General features: G+C 36.5%; 10 protein-coding genes across 10 annotated transcripts; 6 read left to right on the top strand and 4 right to left on the bottom strand.

Annotated features, from left to right (window-relative positions):
- Window positions 1–120: 120 nt before the first annotated feature.
- On the bottom strand, window positions 121–587 carry C9374_005798 (uncharacterized protein; the record flags this gene model as incomplete). Its single annotated transcript, XM_044695587.1, has 2 exons — window positions 121–354; window positions 402–587. 2 exons carry the CDS (start codon window positions 585–587, stop codon window positions 121–123), a joined length of 420 nt encoding a protein of 139 aa, XP_044547685.1.
- Window positions 588–711: 124 nt separating this feature from the next.
- Window positions 712–2,322, bottom strand: C9374_005797 (uncharacterized protein; the record flags this gene model as incomplete). Its single annotated transcript, XM_044695586.1, has 3 exons — window positions 712–1,417; window positions 1,461–1,867; window positions 2,017–2,322. The coding sequence occupies 3 exons, from the start codon at window positions 2,320–2,322 to the stop codon at window positions 712–714; spliced, it is 1,419 nt and encodes a 472-aa protein (XP_044547684.1).
- A 249-nt stretch (window positions 2,323–2,571) lies between these two features.
- C9374_005796 (uncharacterized protein) lies at window positions 2,572–6,269 on the top strand (the record flags this gene model as incomplete). Its single annotated transcript, XM_044695585.1, has 2 exons — window positions 2,572–5,697; window positions 5,796–6,269. The coding sequence occupies 2 exons, from the start codon at window positions 2,572–2,574 to the stop codon at window positions 6,267–6,269; spliced, it is 3,600 nt and encodes a 1,199-aa protein (XP_044547683.1).
- A 279-nt stretch (window positions 6,270–6,548) lies between these two features.
- C9374_005795 (uncharacterized protein) lies at window positions 6,549–8,331 on the top strand (the record flags this gene model as incomplete). Its single annotated transcript, XM_044695584.1, has 2 exons — window positions 6,549–7,392; window positions 7,496–8,331. 2 exons carry the CDS (start codon window positions 6,549–6,551, stop codon window positions 8,329–8,331), a joined length of 1,680 nt encoding a protein of 559 aa, XP_044547682.1.
- Window positions 8,332–8,442: 111 nt separating this feature from the next.
- On the bottom strand, window positions 8,443–10,765 carry C9374_005794 (uncharacterized protein; the record flags this gene model as incomplete). The annotated part of the gene is made up of 7 exons (XM_044695583.1): window positions 8,443–9,114; window positions 9,181–9,818; window positions 9,872–10,017; window positions 10,072–10,077; window positions 10,124–10,131; window positions 10,186–10,247; window positions 10,300–10,765. The coding sequence occupies 7 exons, from the start codon at window positions 10,763–10,765 to the stop codon at window positions 8,443–8,445; spliced, it is 1,998 nt and encodes a 665-aa protein (XP_044547681.1).
- Window positions 10,766–11,051: 286 nt separating this feature from the next.
- C9374_005793 (uncharacterized protein) lies at window positions 11,052–11,702 on the top strand (the record flags this gene model as incomplete). Its single annotated transcript, XM_044695582.1, has 1 exon — window positions 11,052–11,702. The coding sequence occupies one exon, from the start codon at window positions 11,052–11,054 to the stop codon at window positions 11,700–11,702; it is 651 nt and encodes a 216-aa protein (XP_044547680.1).
- Window positions 11,703–11,776: 74 nt separating this feature from the next.
- On the top strand, window positions 11,777–13,846 carry C9374_005792 (uncharacterized protein; the record flags this gene model as incomplete). The annotated part of the gene is made up of 4 exons (XM_044695581.1): window positions 11,777–12,498; window positions 12,551–13,177; window positions 13,239–13,276; window positions 13,326–13,846. 4 exons carry the CDS (start codon window positions 11,777–11,779, stop codon window positions 13,844–13,846), a joined length of 1,908 nt encoding a protein of 635 aa, XP_044547679.1.
- Window positions 13,847–13,879: 33 nt separating this feature from the next.
- On the top strand, window positions 13,880–16,039 carry C9374_005791 (uncharacterized protein; the record flags this gene model as incomplete). The annotated part of the gene is made up of 2 exons (XM_044695580.1): window positions 13,880–15,535; window positions 15,596–16,039. 2 exons carry the CDS (start codon window positions 13,880–13,882, stop codon window positions 16,037–16,039), a joined length of 2,100 nt encoding a protein of 699 aa, XP_044547678.1.
- Window positions 16,040–16,107: 68 nt separating this feature from the next.
- Window positions 16,108–17,750, bottom strand: C9374_005790 (uncharacterized protein; the record flags this gene model as incomplete). Its single annotated transcript, XM_044695579.1, has 2 exons — window positions 16,108–17,354; window positions 17,420–17,750. The coding sequence occupies 2 exons, from the start codon at window positions 17,748–17,750 to the stop codon at window positions 16,108–16,110; spliced, it is 1,578 nt and encodes a 525-aa protein (XP_044547677.1).
- Window positions 17,751–18,072: 322 nt separating this feature from the next.
- On the top strand, window positions 18,073–20,742 carry C9374_005789 (uncharacterized protein; the record flags this gene model as incomplete). Its single annotated transcript, XM_044695577.1, has 1 exon — window positions 18,073–20,742. One exon carries the CDS (start codon window positions 18,073–18,075, stop codon window positions 20,740–20,742), a length of 2,670 nt encoding a protein of 889 aa, XP_044547676.1.
- Window positions 20,743–20,883: the final 141 nt, after the last annotated feature.

Below are 20,883 nucleotides of genomic sequence, written 5' to 3'. Positions count from 1 at the left end.
ACAGAACTTTGCTCAATAATGATTGTAGCATTCATGAACAAGGCCAATTTCAAAAACATGAGATTTTCTTGTTGCACACCAATATGGTCATTTATTCATCAAAGCAACTATTTACAAGTGTTAGTTCATGTCAATGTCCATAAAATCAAGATAACCTCCAGTTTGTTCGACTGTGACATTAATCATATCATTATTTTGAATATTCAAACTAATAGCTGTGTCGTTTTCGCCAATTCTTTCTCCATCATACAGAAAACGAGCACTGCTAGAAAGTCCATACTTTTGGCGATATAACTCCATAATTTTCTTTAACCGAGCTGATCGTTTAATTTTGAAGGTGAGTTTACGTTCGTGCTTTGATTCAAATTTGTTAGCATGTTTGAAGCATGGCTAGTACTTACCTGATCTTCCACATGAATAAGAATGTGCTGGTCCTGGTTGTCCTTGTTTTGTTCGGATGTGTCTTTGGTGTCACTTTGAGACTCGGCCAGGTCCTTTTGGGCATTGTTAGTGGACGTGGGAGGTGAAGGCTCTTCAAGAGAGGCGTTATTGGTGGCTGTGACGGTGTTGTTGGCTTCTGTGCTCATCTTTTTTTTTTGATTGTTCGAATTCTTTGCAATGCAGATCGTTAATTTTATTTAGATCCAGTCACTGCAATCAATTTACAGAATTTTTTGCAGACGACGAAAAATACTACAAAAATACATAAATTTATGGAGCAGTCCTACACTTTCTGTAGAGACAAATATAGGAACAATGCCAATCACCACCTCCACTTAACTTCTTAATATCCTCTTCTGTGACTGCTGTAACATCATCATCGTCAAACTCAAGCCATTGGCCTGAATCAGCCTTCACCCAACCAACATAGTGACCCTCATTGGCTGCTCTTCCTTTGTGAGTGACAACAGCACATAATTCATACCATCCACTTTCATCGACTTGATAGAGTGGTGTTAAATCTTTTTGGTTTTCAGTTTTTTGTTTCTTGTTTGCTTGTGAGGTGCCAGAAAGGGATTCTTCTTTCTTCTTTTTCATTTCCTCTTCTCTAAGTTCTCTCATCTTTTCTCTGGCGGGCTTCAACTTGTTCTTGTATTCTTCACTGCACAAATCGAAAACGTCAAGAATTGATGGAAATTGTACTTCTCTGAGAACTTTTGCTTTCAGTTGTTGTTTTTGCTTCCAGTAAAATCGAACAAAGTTGATCACTAAATAATTTGGCAATTTGCTAATTCTCTGAATTTTAGAATATACAGCCACTCTTCCAAGAGTTGGAGATTCCTTTTCAACAGTTCCTTCCAAGCTCTTTTGTAATCCAAAAGGTAAATTATTAATTTGTTGAGAAATGAAACATGACAATTTCTTCCAACTCTCCTTGGTCACAACTGGTGGTTCTTCACACTCAGTGCATTGAAGTCTAAAAGGCAGTTGGTTATGATATGTCATCAAAATATACTTACTTGACTTCAAATTCACCTTCAAATAATTCCTTGATAATATTCTGGTCATTTTGTCTGAGAGTATTCTCAAGAGAACCTAACAAGTTTGTGAGAAATTCATCGGAATCTTGTTGAGCATAGAATTCGCCAAGTTCATTACGGTCCTTCTCTGCAAATTGAGGGTAGGCAGATCTTAAAGCAGTCAAGAAGGTAATTGGAGCAAAAGATTCATGCTTGGCGTCCAAATTGTTAAAAAGGTTTTTCAACTCTGTAGTAAGAGACTTATCCTTTTCGTACAAATCACTCACAGTGGTTTGATCAAAGGTGTCGAGTGACTGTCTCAATTCAGGAACATATCTCAAAGTTTCAACTACAGAATTCATGTAGCAAGTGTTTCCTAAATTTTCCAAACCAGCTGGATAATACGTCTATTGATTTTCCGGTTGATTGTTGAATAATTATTTCATTGAATGTAAATTAATATTTTGAATATTGTATATCAATCGTTGTATAAGATCGGACACAAAAATACAATGATGATCAATCATCACGACAATGGCTTAATTAAAAAACTTACCATTTCGCCAACTTCTCCACCTTCTTTAACAGCATCTTCTATAAAAACAATCTTTTCTTTTGGTGCTTCTGGTACTGGTTCCGTTGATCCCATCACTCTAACAAGTTGACCTTGTTTGACTTTCAAACTAGACAAATCAGCATCATCTTTCAAAAGACCGGCTCCCAATCCCATGACCTTTTGTTTTTCAGGAGGAACACCAGTTAATTCTTGGCATTTCTTCTTGAAATCCAATCCCGTCTTCAAGTCTCCAATCTCCACGTTGTCATAGGTTGATTTGTTCCAAGCAATCTTTACAGAAGGCATATTTTTTTTGTTAATAAAAATAGATCAATCCCGGTTTGATGATCATTGTCTTCTTGTTCTGATGGCATGATCTCGACCAACAATGATGTCTCGACCAGAACTCAAAAAACTCAAAAAAACCCACTGGATGCACCACAAGATGGAAAGCAAAAAATTAATTTGGACGACATTTCTCATAGACCATGTTCCATTCTACCATCATGATTATCTCACCAAGTCTCCAATTTCACCCTAAGAAGGTTCTAAAAAATGTTTACAGCGAATGGATGGGTCATCTCACTTGTTTGCTGTTTGCTCGTGTCGGGTCAAGGCCTAGTATTTGCAAACATGTTGATGGCATCTGTTCGGGATTCGGTGGTAGTCGCTACTTCTCCCACTTTCTTCGAGCACTCATCATACATGAACAATTACATCACACTCTTCATTCAGCCACCAACAACCTCACAATCACGCTCTACTAGTAGTAGACCAGCAATGAAAAATCACAATAACAATTGCACTAGCATGACACAACCATGTAGGTCCATTTCCGAAGCCATTCAAGTTCTTTTGAATTTGACAACTTCCACGAGTGAAATTTCTGCACAATTTGTGCTATTGAGAACACAAAATGGTAGTTTGAACTATGGACTAGATCAATGCAAAGTTCAAGATGAAGTGTCAGCAAAATTGACTCAAATTCATGAATTACAAATCACATCGTACAATGCTTCTGAGGTCATTGTGTTGAATTGTGAAAATGAACCTCTATTTAGAAGAGTACCGATTAGAAAACTATATTTTCACACGATTCAATTGGATTCCATTGTTTTTCGATTGCATGTACCTACTCATATGGAAAAGGTAATATTTTCAAATGTGAACATGTCAAATATTGATTTGTTGGATGAATCCTACAATTCCAATCCAACCAATCCAAAAGAGGAGAGGGAATTGAGGATTGTGTCCTGTCGAGTCACATATTCAAAATTTGCTTTGGAAAAAGGAAGATTTTTTTCTTTAGAGGACTCGAGTGTGAACGATAGTGAATTGTCAGCTGCGATCCACGCAAATGTGTCGATCACAACATCCAAGTTGGAAAGATTCAGCTTTCACACACCTAAAAACTCTGGAGTTGCTCAAGATAATCTTTTTTTCGTGATCAGAGCTTCTCAATTACGAGATTCTGCAATTTCACTCTTTGAATTTTCATCTATTTTATTTGAAGATGTGGGCTGTTATGGAAAGAAAATCCGTATTGAGTTAATGTTTTCTTCGAATTCACAACTACGAAGAGTTACAGCTAGAGATGTACAATTTTACATGTTACTGAATGCAATTACCAACCTCTCCTTCGAAAATTGTGCATTTGTGAATTTGTACAGCACTCTTCCTTACGACCAATTTTTAATTAATATTATGGGAAGTTCATTAGTGACACTACATTCGACTCATTTCGAATACAATCATGTTCCATCATTGCTATTTGATAATGTAATTACAGTGCATATAATTGATACGGTCTTTAAGAACAATAGAAGTCCTTGTGTGAGTGCAAAAATGATGGGACTCATTGGAGAAACACACGTACTCATTCTTGCATCGATTTTCAAAGATAGTTATTGTAAAGCCAAGCTCGGCCAATCATGCAATGGAGGAGGTCTCTATCTTGAGTCTTACATCGTGGACATTCAAAATTCACTGTTTGCCAACAATTCAGCAACCAATGGAGGAGGACTTTTTGTCGTGACCGAAAATTTAAACATACAAAACGTGTCACTCGTGAATAATCATGCTTACTCAAACGGAGGTGCCTTTTATATTTACGACTCTTACAAGCTAAATATTGATAATGTTCTATGTGAAAATAATACTGCTTCCTATGCTGGTGGATGTTTGTATACGGAACGTTCAGAAATTGTTAGGAAGAGTAATTTCACAGAGATTGGAAATAAGGCGTCTTCATATGGCAGCAATACAGCAATGATATTGGATAACATTGATTATGAAGTTTGGGTTCACTACTCTCCTCAAAACATTTCTAAATTTGGGCACCATGAAACACCTCAACTTTACATCTATCCTGGACAAGTCATTCCACAAGTACAACTCTTACTATGGACAGGTCAGTATTCAGAACGTGTAAAGTTTTTGGAGAAACACATTACATGTGCTTTGAAACCACAATATTCCAAACAAGCTAGTCTATATTTTATGGACAGTTCCGACAATTCTACACTATTAATACGATCTCTCTCAGTATTTCTCAAACAACCTAACTTTGGAGATGTTCTAGCAAGCATTTTCATTAACCGTGTGGGTGTGTATGACAAGAACATTCAACCCTATGAAATTTCTATGAATATTCATGTACTTCCGTGCCCTGATGGAACAGTGCTCACGTGGAGTCAGAATTCCATTGAGGAATTTTTCACATGTATAGATGTTGCTAACACGGAGGTCCTTGCATCCTATGCATTTCTTATTGGTATGGCTTCCTTGGCTACAATTGTGATCTCCTCTGTTGTTTTGTCATGTCTCTGTTTGATATTTCGATTGGTGAGAAATACTGTTAGAAAATTGAAAAGATTGGAACGGAAAGAAAATGCAGAAAAGAGAATGGAGTCAAAATTGATGGAAAAGAGTATTCTCTTAACCAACGAAGATGACGAAGATGGAGAAGACATAGAAACAAACATTGATTCTCAAACCATCTCCAAGAGGATGAACAATGAACGAACGAAAGAAAATACTCCTCTACTTGCCAAAGTGAACACTTGTGATGAACAGTCTGTCGCTTCAACAAAATCAAAAAAGAAAACTCAAAACAAGAAGAAAGTCTATTCGTGGATGATTTCAGTTGATGAAATTGAGATTATTAAAAGAATAGCTGAAGGAGCGAATGGAACAGTTTATCTTGCCAATTGGAATGGAACTAAGGTTGCCTTAAAAACTCTTAAATATGACGAAGAAAACAATGTGAACACTGACGATAATCATGAAGATGATGAGTTTGAGAGGGAAGCATCACTTTTGGGAAGTATTCGACATCCAAATATTGTTCAATTCTTTGGTGTAATAATTGCTGGATCTAAAAAGTATATGGTTGTAGAATATTTAGAAAACGGAAGTCTTGACAAGTTGATTTACAATGTCAAGTTAGGAATGGAAAGAATTACATTGCATCAAAAAATTGATATATTACTTGGAGTTGCAAAAGGAATGAATTATTTACATTCATTGAAGCCTCGTGGAATTATTCATCGAGATTTAAAACCTGGAAATATTTTATTGGATCAACATGTTGCCAAAATTTGTGACTTTGGATTAAGTAAGACGGAGAGTGATACAAGTTCTGCCACGACAAATATTGGAACTCTTTTTTATATGGCCAACGTAAGTTTGGGATTTTTGAATATGACGAATTTTCACACTTGATGTGATTTTTATAATAATCAATGGATCCTTTGTTGTGAAAACTTCATACACTAAAGGAAATGGTTGAAGGAAAGTCCACTTACAATCACAAAGTTGATATTTATAGTTTTGCAATTATCATGTGGGAATTATTCTTTGAGGAAAATCCTTATTTAAATGCTCATTGTGAAAAGCTTCACAAATATAGGCAAAGACATGCTGACAAATCTACCAGTTCAGCTGTGAATATTCTGTTCCGAGTAATGAATGGAGAACGTCCCATCATACCTTTTGACGACGATGATGAAATGAAGGAATGGATTTCTGAATTCATTCTTCCCAATTATGGCGGCAATAATTCGAAACATGTGAACAAATCCGAGTCATGCTCTGTTGAAGTATTATGTGACATGACTCGAGAATATTTAAATCTCATGAAACAATGTTGGAATGGCAACGACAGAGAGAGACCAGATTTTAACGAAATTTGTATCAAACTCTCAAAGCTTGTGTCCATGCCATTCAATGAAGTACAACATCAAAGTCATTGATTTTTATATTCTGGATTAAGCAAGCTTTAGCCTCGGCATCGAATATTCCCCTTGTAGGGTTCTCCTTACATTTGGAATGTCAAACCTGATGTGAAATAAAGCTGGATTAAGGTTACGCCCAACCACTCGAGCGCCGGACCTCCAGTTTACAAACATCAAACGTCCAAAGCGTTTTGGTTGTAATCAACTCCTTCCGCAACACCGAACGGCACAAAAAACCAAAACTATTTTGGCAGTGTTTCACTTGGTGATTCTTCACGCCGTCGTCGTGTTTAAAAAATGTTCGTGCGAAAATCATCATCGTCGTCATGGATGGTGGTAGCTCTGTGTTTGTTGGGCTTCCTTTTCGTGATGACCCTCTTTCAAGCCTCCTCTCACTCCCAAGTACAAGCGATCGGTGGTGGAGGAGAGTGTGCGGGATGTGTTATTGTGTTCAGAGCTGTTGAGAGCTACATCAATTACAAACAACAACCCATCGATAAAGCATTGATGGAAATTTGTAGCTTCTTACCCGATAAGCTTTCATCCTTCTGCAAAATGTTTGTTACCCTTGAAGCAGAAGTATTGATCAAAATGTTGGAAGAACGCCAAACACCCGATGTAATTTGTCGGGAATTGGGACCATGCAAAGACTTTGAGCAGTGTACCTTGTTTAAACGAGGAGCAACAGCTCAGGGTGCTGCCTCTCCTCCAAGAAAGGTATTCAGAGAGAATTGGTGGAGAAAGTTGTTAGATCTGATCATTGCTCCATTCTATAACTCTCTCAATAATCATTTGCCAGTAAGTGATGTGGACGGTGATCTTCATTCCACAGAGTTCAATTTAAGAGGTAGCGCATGGAGAGGAGCTGATTGTAATGATAATGATGCAACTGTTTATCCAGGAAGAAAGAAGACATCTCTTTCACCAATGTATGACCATAATTGTAACGGAATTTATGGTTACGATGAGAAGGGAAGAAGTTACGAGCAATTATTTTGTAATGACACCATTTCCAAGACCATGGGTGTTGTTGTTTTTGGAGATTCTCTTTCAGCTCATTTCAGAATTCCTCCAGAATTAGTTCAACCTGAATATATGAATGCTCAAACTTACTCGCAACTTTGGGAAATGTTGACCAATGGTACGTATTATTGACACAATCGATATATATCGTTTCACAAACAACAACAACAACAACAAATTGTTACTTCACTATTGAATGTTATCCCACACAACAATGATAGAACTCGATTGGCCAATGTTGGCTTGGGCAACAGGATTTTTAAACTCTTCATACTCTAATTTGACTCCAGGGCCTTCATCATCCATCTACAAACATTTGAGAAATCACAATAGATGTGTTCACAGAGATTATGCAACCATAGCTGTCAATGGAGCTCGTACTGGAGCCATGGAGGATATCATCAAGACATGGACTCGAGACCAATTCAATGATCAACCAGTGCTTGCATTCTATTCTTTAGTTGGTAATGATGTTTGTCATCCAGCTCACAATTTTGATTTTACCACACCTGAAGAATTTGAAAGAAACGTTCTTGTTAGCTTGAATTATTTGGAAAACATTCTTCCAGCTGGTTCTAGCGTTGTATTTGTAGGTCTTGCACAAGGAGGTTATTTATTTGAATTTTTGAAAAATCAAATGCACCCATTAGGAGTTCCATATCCAGACATGTATGATTTTTTGAATTGTTTAGATAGCAATCCATGTTGGGGATGGATGAATACAAATGCAACTGTTCGAAATATAACAAGTGCTCAAGCAGTATTGCTTTCAACAGTCTACGACAAGATTATTCAAAAGTACTCATTCAAACAATTCAAGATGTATTACCATGAATTTCCACTGAAAGGAGTTTTGGATGAATGGGTGAAAAAAGGAGGACAACCAAAAGATTTAATTGAACCTTTTGATGGTTTTCACTTGAGCCAACCTGGACAATCACTCATGGCTGATTACTTGTGGAACTGGATAAAGACACAACATCCTGAAATTATAGGCAATCCAAATCCAATGAATTCTGAAATTATCAAGGTATTTGGTGAGCAAGGTGGTTATTAATATTGTACGAGCTGTTGGTTTTTAACAGCCTATTCAATTTATATTAAATTATTGAAATTCAATTACATGAATTGTAACGATAAAAAGATTGAATAGTTTATATGTTACGTCTTACTTTTGGGATCTCATCCTTTCTTCATCCTCAATTTCTTGTAGCCATTGTGGGAAATGTTTTTTGTGCCTCAAATACCAAAGAGAATAGAGAAGGCATGCTGATCCAACACAACACAAAGAACCAATAACCAGAATGACAAAGTTCGATGGAGTTGAGAAGAGTAATGCAGCTATGAAGACCACCAAGTCTGCCACCTTAGTAAGCGAGCCTTCAGTCGCGTTGATAATTCCTGAATCTGCTTGATCCACTAATTGTTGCATAATTTGAATTTCTGCTAAATCAAAAGAATATAACCCAAGTCTACTAAACACCACACAAATAAGGAACAAATATACAGCAAACGAAAGTTTCTCAGTAAAGAAATGGAATCCAATGAAGAACGCTACTCCAACGACAAGACACCAAAATTGCAAGTAAATGGATATCAAGCCTCCTTTGAATACTTTGTATCTTCTTATGAGGAATGGGCCTAAAAACGTGGAACTTAACCCTGAGATGGCACTCAATGCTTGGAATACACCCAACACAGCAGAGTGGATATTGTGACTCTTCAAATATGATAAAAGCAAGCCGCCATGAGTGAGCACAGTAATGAAAAGTAATACAAATGCCAAGCTTGAAAGAAGGACTTTTTGTTGAATGTATAACTTCCATCCTTTATAGAGAACCTGTTCATTCCATTGGCGTGTCATACATATATTTGAACTTCATTATGAATACCAGTGGCAACTTACCTTGAAAATATTTTGATGTTTTAAATTCACAGTGGGTGGCTCTTCTTTCTTCTGCTCCAAGTCAATCTGTTCCATTTCTTCTGTATTTTGAGCAGATTCAAGCTCTCGTTCTCTCTCTGCTTTGAATTTTTGTTCTTGTTCATATTTGGAAATGTGAAGATCTGTTGTTTCATTGTACACTTTGTAAATACAGAAATATTCTGGAAGCAAGGAAATGACATTCCATGCACAAACAATGATTGCTCCAACTTTGTATCCAGCAAAAGTTACAATTAAACCAAAAAACACTGGAGACACAATGAGAGAAACCATATCCAATCGTCTCATCATGGAGTTAATTTTTTCAAGAGAAAGAGTTTCAGAACGAGCAATCACGACACACCAATCCTTAGTTCTTGCAACACTCGTGACCATTGCTGCAAGTTCAGAAACAGCACCAATCAAGGTACACGAAATAAATAAAATTATTGAGAGTGTTGTCTTAAATGGCCATACAAAGAGTGCTTTGTTTTCATCGTCGTTTTGATTGGGCGTCTCTTTCTTCTGCTCGTCTGTTAATCCATAAACTGCTAATAAAAATATCATGACTGTTGTGATTGCGACACATGAGTTTTGAATGATTAGTGCTGATGTCATGACTGTCATTAAAGTTAATATTGATGAAAACGTGTGGAGTAGTTAAATCACTTGCCTTTAAATCGAGGTTTAGTGTCCACAATGTACCCCATGTTTGGTCCAAAGATAACACAAGTCAAACGATGAATAAATCCAAATAAAGCCATTGGAAGTAAAGTACCAGTGAACATGTCTCCAAATATTACAGGTAATGCGAATGCCCTTTGTAATAATTACTAGTTACAAAAACTGCTGAACCGGTTATGTGACACTTACCACATTCTGAAATTTGGAAAGTAATCTTTTTCAAATGCTTAATAACACTTACCGATCTCCCTGTTTTCACATTACAAATTTGATTTAAAAAGGGGTTCTAAAACAAGTACTCACCCAAGAGGCAAGGAAATGGCTGATATAGAAATATACTAATTTCCTTGATTTAAAATCAAATTCTAAAGCAACATAATTGCTCCTCGTAATGGTCGGATACTGTTACTGACCTACCTTCTTTGAAATATTTCTTGATCTTTTCACTTGTGGTCAGCTCTTTCTCGGCTTCTTTTTGAAATTCTAACATTTCATCCAGTTGTGTTTTTCCTTCCATTGCGGAATCATCTTGTTTTTGTTCATCAATGACCGCTTCATTCAACGAAAACACTTGTACATTTTCTGGAGCATAGTGTATGTGTTCTTCAACAAAGGGTCTATTTGGAGCGTGATTGAGTTCCAACACATCTTGCGACGAATTTAGCGGATGATGAGTATTATTTTCTTCAATCATTGGATGTTCTTCTTGGATTTCAATCATAACGGCGCTTTCCGAAGATGGAATTTTCTCATCGTTCTGATTTAGATTATTGTGGTCCAGATCATATTGATACCTCTGTCCGTCAGATGAGTGATCATCCGACGGTGGTGGAGGGTTGGACGACAGTGGTGGAAAATTGGTTGGAGAATGTTCTTGAAACATTTTTTGCAGTGTGAGATTGGTTTTAATGTCGTTTTTTGGAAATACTATAGATGTCCTAGTAAATAACGGTTTATGGAATGAATTGATAGAAATCATTTGAATTTTAGAAAACTTCCTTTTAGGAGTGAGAATAACTTTTAATAATCATCTAAAAAACAAGACATCTATTCATCCTATCGCTAAACACAATGAAAGGCTTAATCATTTCCGAAGAACATTTGGCTTTCAAGGTATGTTCAGACGCTAAATTTCACTCTTCCCTAATATTGAGAAGCAAGTGTTTGAAATGCTTGGAACAGTGGCAAATATACCAATTCATTTCAGTACTTCATCGTCGCAAACTTCCTTGCAACACAACCTTCCTCCAGAACATACTCTTCAATTAAATCCATATTCCGATTTGAGGGCTTTTCCAACCTCGGTATTTCATTCTCAGGAGCATCCCTACGTTCAACTTCCTCATAATATGAAGTTCTTGCATGCAGGAACCATTGGAAGATATTTAGCTAGAAAAGCACATTTGTATCCGATGGACAATGATTTAGATGCTTGCTTGTCCGATGAATATGTCGAGATGATTAGTGAGTGCTTACAACATTCTAACGTTGATGTGACTCGAAAGTTGTTACATTATTTTGAATCCATCTTAATACCAGAAAGAGATGCTTGTTTGGTAGGTGGAAAGATATCATGGGCTGATCTTTACTTGTGGTGTTTGATTGATCGAGAGTACAAAAAGTTTCTTTCACTCCATGAAAATACTTCTCTTCATACACAATCGCCCGTAAAAGAAGGTCCTTCCACGTTTGTTCAAACACCAACTTTACAATCCACAGAACCCCATGCCACAGAAGTGATCGACTTTACCACTCTCGACAATGTTCGTATGGTTCATCTAATTGTTCCAAAAAGGTTGGGCAATAAAGAATTCCGTTAGAACAAGGAAAAAGAGAAACAGTTCTCTCGAGTCTTTGCTTGGCAAGAGGCTTTCGGTGACCCAGAATCCAAAAAATGTCTTTCGACACGTCTGCACACGTGCCACCTCCTCAGAATGAGAATCAGGCTGCCGAACCACAGAGTCATAACACTTCATCAGCATCGACATCCTCAAGCGTACCCGAGAGTAATTCCATACAACAACAACCAGCTAATTTAATCAGATCATCAAAAAACAATACACAACAACAAAACATCATTAAAACAAAGCGGAATACAAACAAGTTAGGACTCTCGATAAAAGCACCTTTAAGTAATGATGTGATTACCGATTCTGATTCTTCATCATCAGAAAATTTAATTGATGAAATTCCATCATTCTTGTTGGATCAGTATGCTAATAACAACAACGGGGGAGAGGGAAAGCCGAACTTGCCAACAACCACTTCTGATCCGAGCACCATTTTCGCACCTCCAACTATTTCCTCTTTATCCTCTGCCGGTGGTAGCCCTCTCAAGATTAAACTGTTGTCTACCCCTCCCGTTCTTGTATCAAAAACACAAACAAAGAGTCCCAGTTCTGCATCAACCATTTCTTCTGCTTCATCTCCTTCTGAAAAGCTTCCTCTTTCAGCAGGTGCTTTACCAAGCGGTATCACTCCACTTCAATTTACTCCACTAAATAGACCCAAAACAGAGTCTAACAAAAAGCAAGGCAAAAAGAATTTACATTTAACTCTCAATTTACCAAGCAAAAACAAAGTGCCTGGAGTAGGATTAGATCATGAATTTTCAGTGTAAGTATTTGAGATGCAGGAGATGTCTTATCACTGTTTTGCATGATTACAGTTCTCAAAGTGGCACTTGGAAAGCAGGAGCCATTGAAATCGGAAAGTATGGTCTAAAAGGATCAAACGAGGAATCTCCAACTGTACCTTCAACAACCACCAGTATAACATCTACAACATCAGACGAAACGAACAGACAAAACGCTTCGAGTGGATCCACTCCTATTTCAGCTGACAATACTACAGATGCCTCTTCTCCATCCTTTTTTGACTCCATTACTGGGAAACGAAAATCACCAAAAATCAATTACGAAGATTTACATATTTCTAAAACAGCACTAGGCGCTGGTGCATCTGCTAAAGTTATTAGAGCTGTCTTAAAGAGTGACCGTTCCAAAAGGTTTGCAATGAAAATTATCGATCTCTATGAAGAAGGTGTTAAACCTAAGCAGATTATCTCAGAAGTCAAGGCTCTTTATGAAAGTGTTTGTTGTGAAAATGTTGTAAAATTTTATGAAGCTTTTCATAGAGAAGGCACAATCCGACTTTTAATTGAATACATGGATTGTGGCTCTTTGGAGGACGTTTATACCACTGTTGGTACTATCCCAGAACCTGTATTGGCAGAAATGACTTTCCAAATTTTGAAAGCTCTAGACTACCTGGAAGGAAAGGGCATTATCCATAGGTATGTTTAAACTGAAAAGTTGAAACGAGACGTAACAATGTAAAATTTTGCAAAACAACAGAGATATCAAACCAGCAAATATTTTACTCAACAAAAAAGGTAAGCTTTTATGAAAGATTATCCTTGATAAATTACTGACATTCATTAGGAATCGTAAAATTGACTGATTTCGGAATGTCTCAACAATCTGAGTCCAAAAAGTTCAAAACCTTCCAAGGAACATATTACTACATGTCACCAGAACGACTTCGAGGTGACTCTCATAGTTTTGATAGTGATATTTGGAGTGTTGGTGTTTCAATTGCTGAATGCGCTTGTGGCTCTCTACCCTTTGAAAAAGGTTCAGAGTCCAGTTTATGGAATTTACTGCAATATGTCACAGATTCCAATGTAGTAATCATCAAATCAGGAGATTTTTCTGACGAGTTCATTGATTTTGTACAGAAATGTATGGCAAAACAAACCATTGACAGACCATCTGCAAAACAATTATTTAATCATCCTTGGATTAGAAAATACATTCCAGACCCAAATGCTTTTGCTCCAACAAAAACAAGACAATGGATCAAGGAAGTGTATCTTCCAAAAAAGAAGATGAAAAAAGAAGAGGAGCAAAAAGAGAAAAAGGACTTTGATGTTCTTAAAGATATGTTGAACAAATACGAGTAAATTAATATTATTGTTGGAATTTTGTTGAAAAAAATGAGTTTTGCCAACACCTCCCGTTCTTTACTCTCATCATGTTTTGCTTCATCGCTACTTTTCAAAACGAGCCATCATCAAGTATTTCGAAAAGGATTCTTGCTGGCAGCTTCATCTAATATCACACAACAATTCAAATTAATCCAACAGTCGACTTTCCATCACTCCGGTGCCATCAAACATTTCTCTACCTATGGCAACAAGCTTCAAATCGATCCTATCACTGCCATCGCTAAAGAGGCTGAGAAGTATGCTCCTAAAAACGTTTTGCAGATCGAAGATAGAATTTACCAAATTGAAACAGAACTAAATTATAATCAAAATAACATTTCGGAGCAAGCTTTGTGCGATATTTATGATGAGTTGAGCGATCTCTATTGCAAAATATTCATGTATGAAAAGGCCGAACGTGCTTTAGCACAATATATTCCTCTGGCAACTAAAATATTTGGAGAGAATAGTGTTAAAACAGGAGAAGCCTATCACAAGCTAAGCATGATTAATGTTGCTGTTGATAAACTGAAATTGGCATACCAACATCAATCTAAATGCATTGAAATTAAGACTAAAGCGTTCTTGGAAGCACAAAAATCATTATCCAAGCAAGAAATTACCGAATATAGCTTTGATCTTTCATCAGAATGGAATTACTTGGGTGAAATCGCTCTCAAGCAAAGTAATTTGGCAGATGCTAAAAAAACATTCCAAAAGGCAATCAAGTTGTTTGAACAAACAATTAACCCAATTTATAAGAAGGACGAAAGAGAAATTAGAAATGAATATGAACAGGCAAAGAACCTCTCAAAGCCTTTTATGGAGCTGAAAGATGTACAAAAGAAAGAGTCCAAAGAATATGCTGAATACAAGTCCAAGTTACCAAAGAGCAATATTCATGAATTGGAATTCGTACCCATTAACTTGTTGAAAGCTCTAGATAATCTTGGAACTGTTTACTACCGCATGAAAGAGTATGAGGATGCTTATTTCACCTTTAATAAGCTTGTCCAATTCCAAGATTATTTTGTAAAACTTGAGAATGACTCATCTTCTGTTACAATTTCTGAAGACGCATTTGAAATTATTGGAAATGTTTATTTGAATATGGCTCACTGTGCGATGTATTTGGAAATGCCAGATAAGGCTGAAGAGCTTTACCAATACGCTATTGAGTTCATTCAAAAAGTGTTAGGTGAAAAACATCCCAAGATTGGAAGTTTATACTATTCTTTGGGCGTTTTGCACGCTTCACGAGGAGATTTAAAGCACTGTGAAGACTTCACACGGAAAGCTTTAGAAATCTTTTCTGAGACCGATGCAAATGTGGATTTATCACATGCTGAACAAATTCGAAAGCTTGTAGAAACTGGAAAGTGTTACCTCACTCTTGGAACAATATACTTGAATCGAAAAGACTTTTTTAATGCTGAAAACTTTTTCAAGACGTCTTTAGATATTCACAACACGATGAAATCAGCTGGTTCACAAGACACCAACACTACTTTTGACATTGCATTTATTTTGAACAGCTTGGGTAAGATCTCTGAAGAAAAGAATTTACCAGAAGAAGCTCTTGCTTACTATCAAAAGGCATATATCATTGCCAAATCGATTCAAGATGGAAATAACCACGTTGTTGCAACAGCTCTCATGAATATTGTAAGTATTATTTTGGATAAGTATTATGTTCGATAAGCCATCATTTCACAAATTCGTTAGGGCAAATTCTTCTTCCATCAAGGAAACTATGAGGAGGCTGAAAAGCATTTCCTTGCTTCCTATAAGGCATATGATGCATCTTTTCCCACTCAATATCACCCTGATGTTGGAGATTTATGTCTAGAGCTTGGTAAGACATACATCAAATTAAATATGAACGAAAAAGCAAAGAGAAAGTTCGAGGAGGCAAGAGATGTTTATCTTGGTTATGAAAATCCATTGAGCCAAAAATTAGACACCATTTTCAATGAAATTAAGAACGCCTCGCAATTGGTGGAGCAAGATCTTGAAAAACGAAAACACCAAGATTTGTCAGGAAAAGACAAGGAGAAGCTCGATCAGGATATTGATTTTGAACGTCATAGAGATCAAGACAATCAAGTTAGAGAGAAATTGGTTCATTTAAAGCGTAAACAAATGGAGATGGAAGCAAATAAGCAATAACAAAATTTTATCCTTCTTTGAAAGCTCTTCCCTTGCACACATTCTTTCAAAATTATTATTCTCTTGTGTTAAAATAACTGAAAGCTGTTGTGAATTCTCTGGAAGAGTTTGGCAACCTCTTGGTCGTATGCTTGAGCAAGAGTGTAGGTTGAGATTGAATACACTTTTTGTTCATGCAAAATTGAAGTAACCATAAATGTTAACCCCAAGCTGCCTTCGTTCGAGAGAGTATAAATACTTGTATAGCAATCATGACCATTGATTTTGGAAATATCTTCATTGAGAATTGTGAACTTTGGGTTTTCTAACAGTAATTTTCTTGATGTCTGCTTGACCTGTTCAATGTTAGTAACATTTTCTGGAGCAGGTTCAACTGACACCATAGCTTCAAGGGTCAATTTGGAGTAATCTAATTCCTCATTCGTAGTATCTGACGAAAGAAAAGATACAACAGGTTCCTGATGAGAGAATTGATGGATGATTTGATTGGGAGGTACGACAATCTTGAATCTGTATTCTGAATTTTCGTACAGAAGCTCATCTTTAAGTCTTGCTTCTGTGAACTTTAGGCTTTTTGCTGCCAATAAAGCTTCTGCTTTAAAATCTTCAAAAATTTCTTCCTTGCAATGAGATGCAATCAAATAGTATACATTTTCTAATTTCACAATTACATCAATATGCTTTTCATTGTTGTCTGAGTATGTCATAACATCTCCCATGGATCCGCAAATGCTAATAGAGCCGGGAATTTCTTTTAAAGAGCGCATATTCTTGATGTTTTTTAAATAAGTGTCTTTAGAGAAATTATCACCCATGTTAAATATCGATATTTCTTTCACAACCTCTTCCTTGTGATATCTTGCAATAGTCAATAAAGTTTCTTTGTTAGGTCTAATAGAGTAGAACAGTGATGGAAATGTAACCTCCATTCCATTCATTTTGCATATCGTAGCTTTTCCAAAATAGGTTGGTTTTGAAATTTGCAAATTTCTTATTATATCTCTAATTAAATTGACGTTAAAATTTTCTACAATTCCAGAGGATGAAGACACCAAATGTTGTACCATATAGCATTTAGATTCTTGAGATATACTTGCAATGTAAGCTTTGATCGTGCTGTTTTCTCCAATAATATCAAATAATATTTCAACTCCCTTATTGCCATTGGTGTAAAATCCCTGTTTTTGCAAAATATTAACTTTACCCATCGCTTGTTGTGTTAGGAGTTCCAAATTTTGTTCAGAATATTCGAGTGCATCGAAATTCATCATATTTTCTTCAACACTAATCAAAATCACTACCGATGAATGAGGATCTATCAAAATAGGGCAAGATGAAGATCATCACAATTTAAAAAACACTAATGACTGAATAACATACTCTCCGTATCAACTAGCTGAATCTGACTCAAATGGCTGCTGTTAATCAAAGAAGCTTCATAGGTCGGAGGATATTTAAATAAAATTCCGAGTTTCTTGTTTTCAAAAGTCTTCCACGATTCAAATCTTTTCTCATCTCCAGTACTCAGAGAATAATTCGGAATTGTTGATTTTGAAGCTGATTTTTGTTTTGTATTTTCATCTTCACCAGCGTGCCAATATTTATATGCAGCATACGATAATAATGTTGTTGCTGTTAATCCGATTGCAATCAAGCCTTTTTTAATGGCAGAGGAACCATCCCCACTCGCTGAAGACGAATCGAAAGGCATTTTTTCATCCAAAACGACCAATGCCCTTTTTCGTGCTTTGTGCAAAAGTAAAAGTTAATTAATCGTTACACAGCTGAAAATGAACAGAGCCATTGTTGAAAAGTGTCTTGATGTTTGTGATTTCTTGACAGTACTCTCCAATAATACATCTAGTCTTAAAGTGGTCTTAATAGAGCTCTAAAGGATCTTCTTTAGGTTCATCCACGCTAAAGAGAATCCAAGATTCAGGCCCAACGCATCACATTGTTATTGAACCTCTCATTTCATGTTTGGACAATTGACACCAACAAAAAAACACTCGACAACACCACCACCATGAACCATGTCTTCTCATTTACCTTCAGCAGCAACAAACAGTGAACAACATTTGAAAGCCAGTTGGGCTTCCGAATATGAACTCGATGATGACATTAGTGCAATAACCACGAGTAGTACTAGAGGTCATACGAGTGTAGGAATGATGACCAACAACAACAACAACAACAACACCACGATGATAATGACGACTCATGAACAAGACTTGGCTCGAGAAGTCTCTCCATCCATTGGTTCAATGGTTCATCATCAACAATTACATCACTCTTCCATCATCGATGATGGATTGGAACAAGGAACGATAACTGAAGAACCACGAAAGTCTCGAAGGAATGTTCCTTCCTTTAAATTCCTTCTAGGGAGAAATACATCCTCCTCAGGACAGGATGATCATCTGGAAGGAGCTGGAAACAAGAACATGAACATTCCGACCAATAATGCTAATGAAAGTTCTCTTCCCTTCTCCAAGAATGAAAAGAATCATTCCTTGAATTCCATTCGAGTGAAAACACTCACCATACTCTTATTCATGTTCTTACTCACTGTGTTGATTTGCTTTGCCATTCTCATTGTTGCGTTTCATATTTCGTATTCGAGAATTGAACACACCACCTTGTTGCAATCGAGTTTGAGAGTATTGAGAGGAATTCATGAGAATTTCTATTATTTACATGCTAAATTATTGGAATATGCTCCGTGGGAGGAAACAGCTAAATTATTCATGCCCAATGTTGGAAATGTGGATCAATACTTTTCCAATAACTTTTATTGCTCGTATATGGCAAGTGTCAAGCTTAGTTTTGTTTCACTCTACTTTTTGAACGGAACCAAGCTCAGATCCTATGCATGTTATAATTCCACATTGGAAGAGGATATTCCAATAGAATTGGAAGTATTGAATTCAGATCATTATTTTGTGAAGGACATGAATGTTTCAACAACGAGAAGAGCAGCGTTCATGAGACCTTCCTCAACAAGTGTGAATCATCCCAATGAATTCATCATGATGGTTGCAATGCCTGTATTGACTATGGACACAGACACACAATCCTATGGAATTATGATCTTTGGAATGTATCAATCGAGTAGTTTCATTCAAGATTTAACTGCCAAAACACAAGTGTGTATTTCATTTTATGATTTGAATTCAACCATTGGGATGCAAGTTGCTCACGCAATGACAGGATATAGTAGTGACACATCTTCTATTTCTTCATACAGTGGTTTATCTATTAATGCTTTGAACACAACATGGTTGTTACAAAACTTTTTCTATATTGGCACCTTTGACTCGTCGTCGAGTGTATTAACATCAGACCGATATTGTGACACTAGTGGCTCGGCATCAATTGCTGGTGTTTTGGAAGAAGAGAGTATTTATGGAGAACGAATGTCATCTCTTCAAATTTTACAAGATGTCAATCGAGAGAACACAATCATGCTGAGAGCAGACATTTCTCGAAATATTTATTTGAATGGAATTAATTCATTCTTAATCACTTGGGGTGTAATGACTGCAATGCTAATTTTGCTTTCAGTCTCAGTAATTGTATTTGTGGAGCTTGTTGTTTTGAGAAGAATGATTAAGCTCACTAATGGGGTTATACAAATAACAGGCGAATGGCAAAATGATAGTAATGCAGTCACTAAGGGTGTTAAATTACCTAAATTTGGAAAAGATGAAATTGGAAAACTGGGAATGAGAGTGAATTACATGCTTTCTGTGTTGGAGAAATCATTTATACAACTGCAAAAAGAGCATGCTCTAGCTCAATCATTACTCGATCGTACCTCTATTGAAGAACAAAAGTACAGAAATGTCATGAATGGTATCACGGATTTTATCATTACTGTAGAATGTGCAACAGGCAAAATAATCAACTACAACTCTTCGTTTGAAAGCAAGGTTATTGGAAAAATTAGAGATGAAAACTCTGAGAAAAATGTTCAAAACAAGATCATTCATGAGTATTTCGAAGGCATGACTTTGGAAACACTTCTCAAAAAATTGGAAGAACTTTCTCAAGAAAGTGGTGTTCAAGTTTGGGAAGGTGTCATACGATCTCGTTTTAGATCGACCGTTCCAGTGAATGTGACATGCAGTAAGGTGAAAATTGTCGTTCAAGACGGAGATATTATCGATGCCTACGTTATGATGGCACGAAACATGTCTGAACAACACGAATTGAAGAAAACTCTCCTTTCACAACAACAACAATTTTCAGAACAGCAACAATCCTTTGAATTTGACTATTATTGGAAGAATAGAGAAATGAGAAACAGGTTGAGAGTGTTTTGCATGAATGAAAAGTCGTATGAAAACTTTAAATTCTTGGAAGAAATTGAAACCTACAAAAAGATGAAACGAACTCAACAGCGCTCCAAGAAGCAACAAGAAATTATTGAGCAATTCTTAACCAAGGACAGCAAGTATGAATTGAATTTATCTCAAGATGAAACATTCACATTAGTGAGTAAGATCAAGAATGGTTATGGTCAAGTGGATCTGTTTGACAAGTTGCAAGTTGTTGTGAGAAATATGTTATATAGAGATACATTTCAAAGATTCTTACTCGAAATTGCTAAGGAAAATGATGAAACTACTACCTCTAGTACATCGTTGGATCTTGGAGATGATTCAACAGATACGGTCAGCAGTAGTTCACTTGTGGATTAATAGGTGTATATATATTCAATGTTCCAATACGCCTTTATTTAAATCAACATTTTGAACAAAACAAACAAATCGAACAAAGTGCTGATCTTGCAAGCAAACACTCAAAGAGTGAAAGCCAGGGGAAAGGACCCAACGCACACA

The sequence above is a fragment of the Naegleria lovaniensis genome (assembly GCF_003324165.1).
Source record: "Naegleria lovaniensis strain ATCC 30569 chromosome Unknown tig025, whole genome shotgun sequence".
Taxonomy (NCBI): domain Eukaryota; phylum Heterolobosea; class Eutetramitea; order Acrasida; family Naegleriidae; genus Naegleria; species Naegleria lovaniensis.
This window is presented reverse-complemented; position numbering and strand designations above follow the sequence as displayed.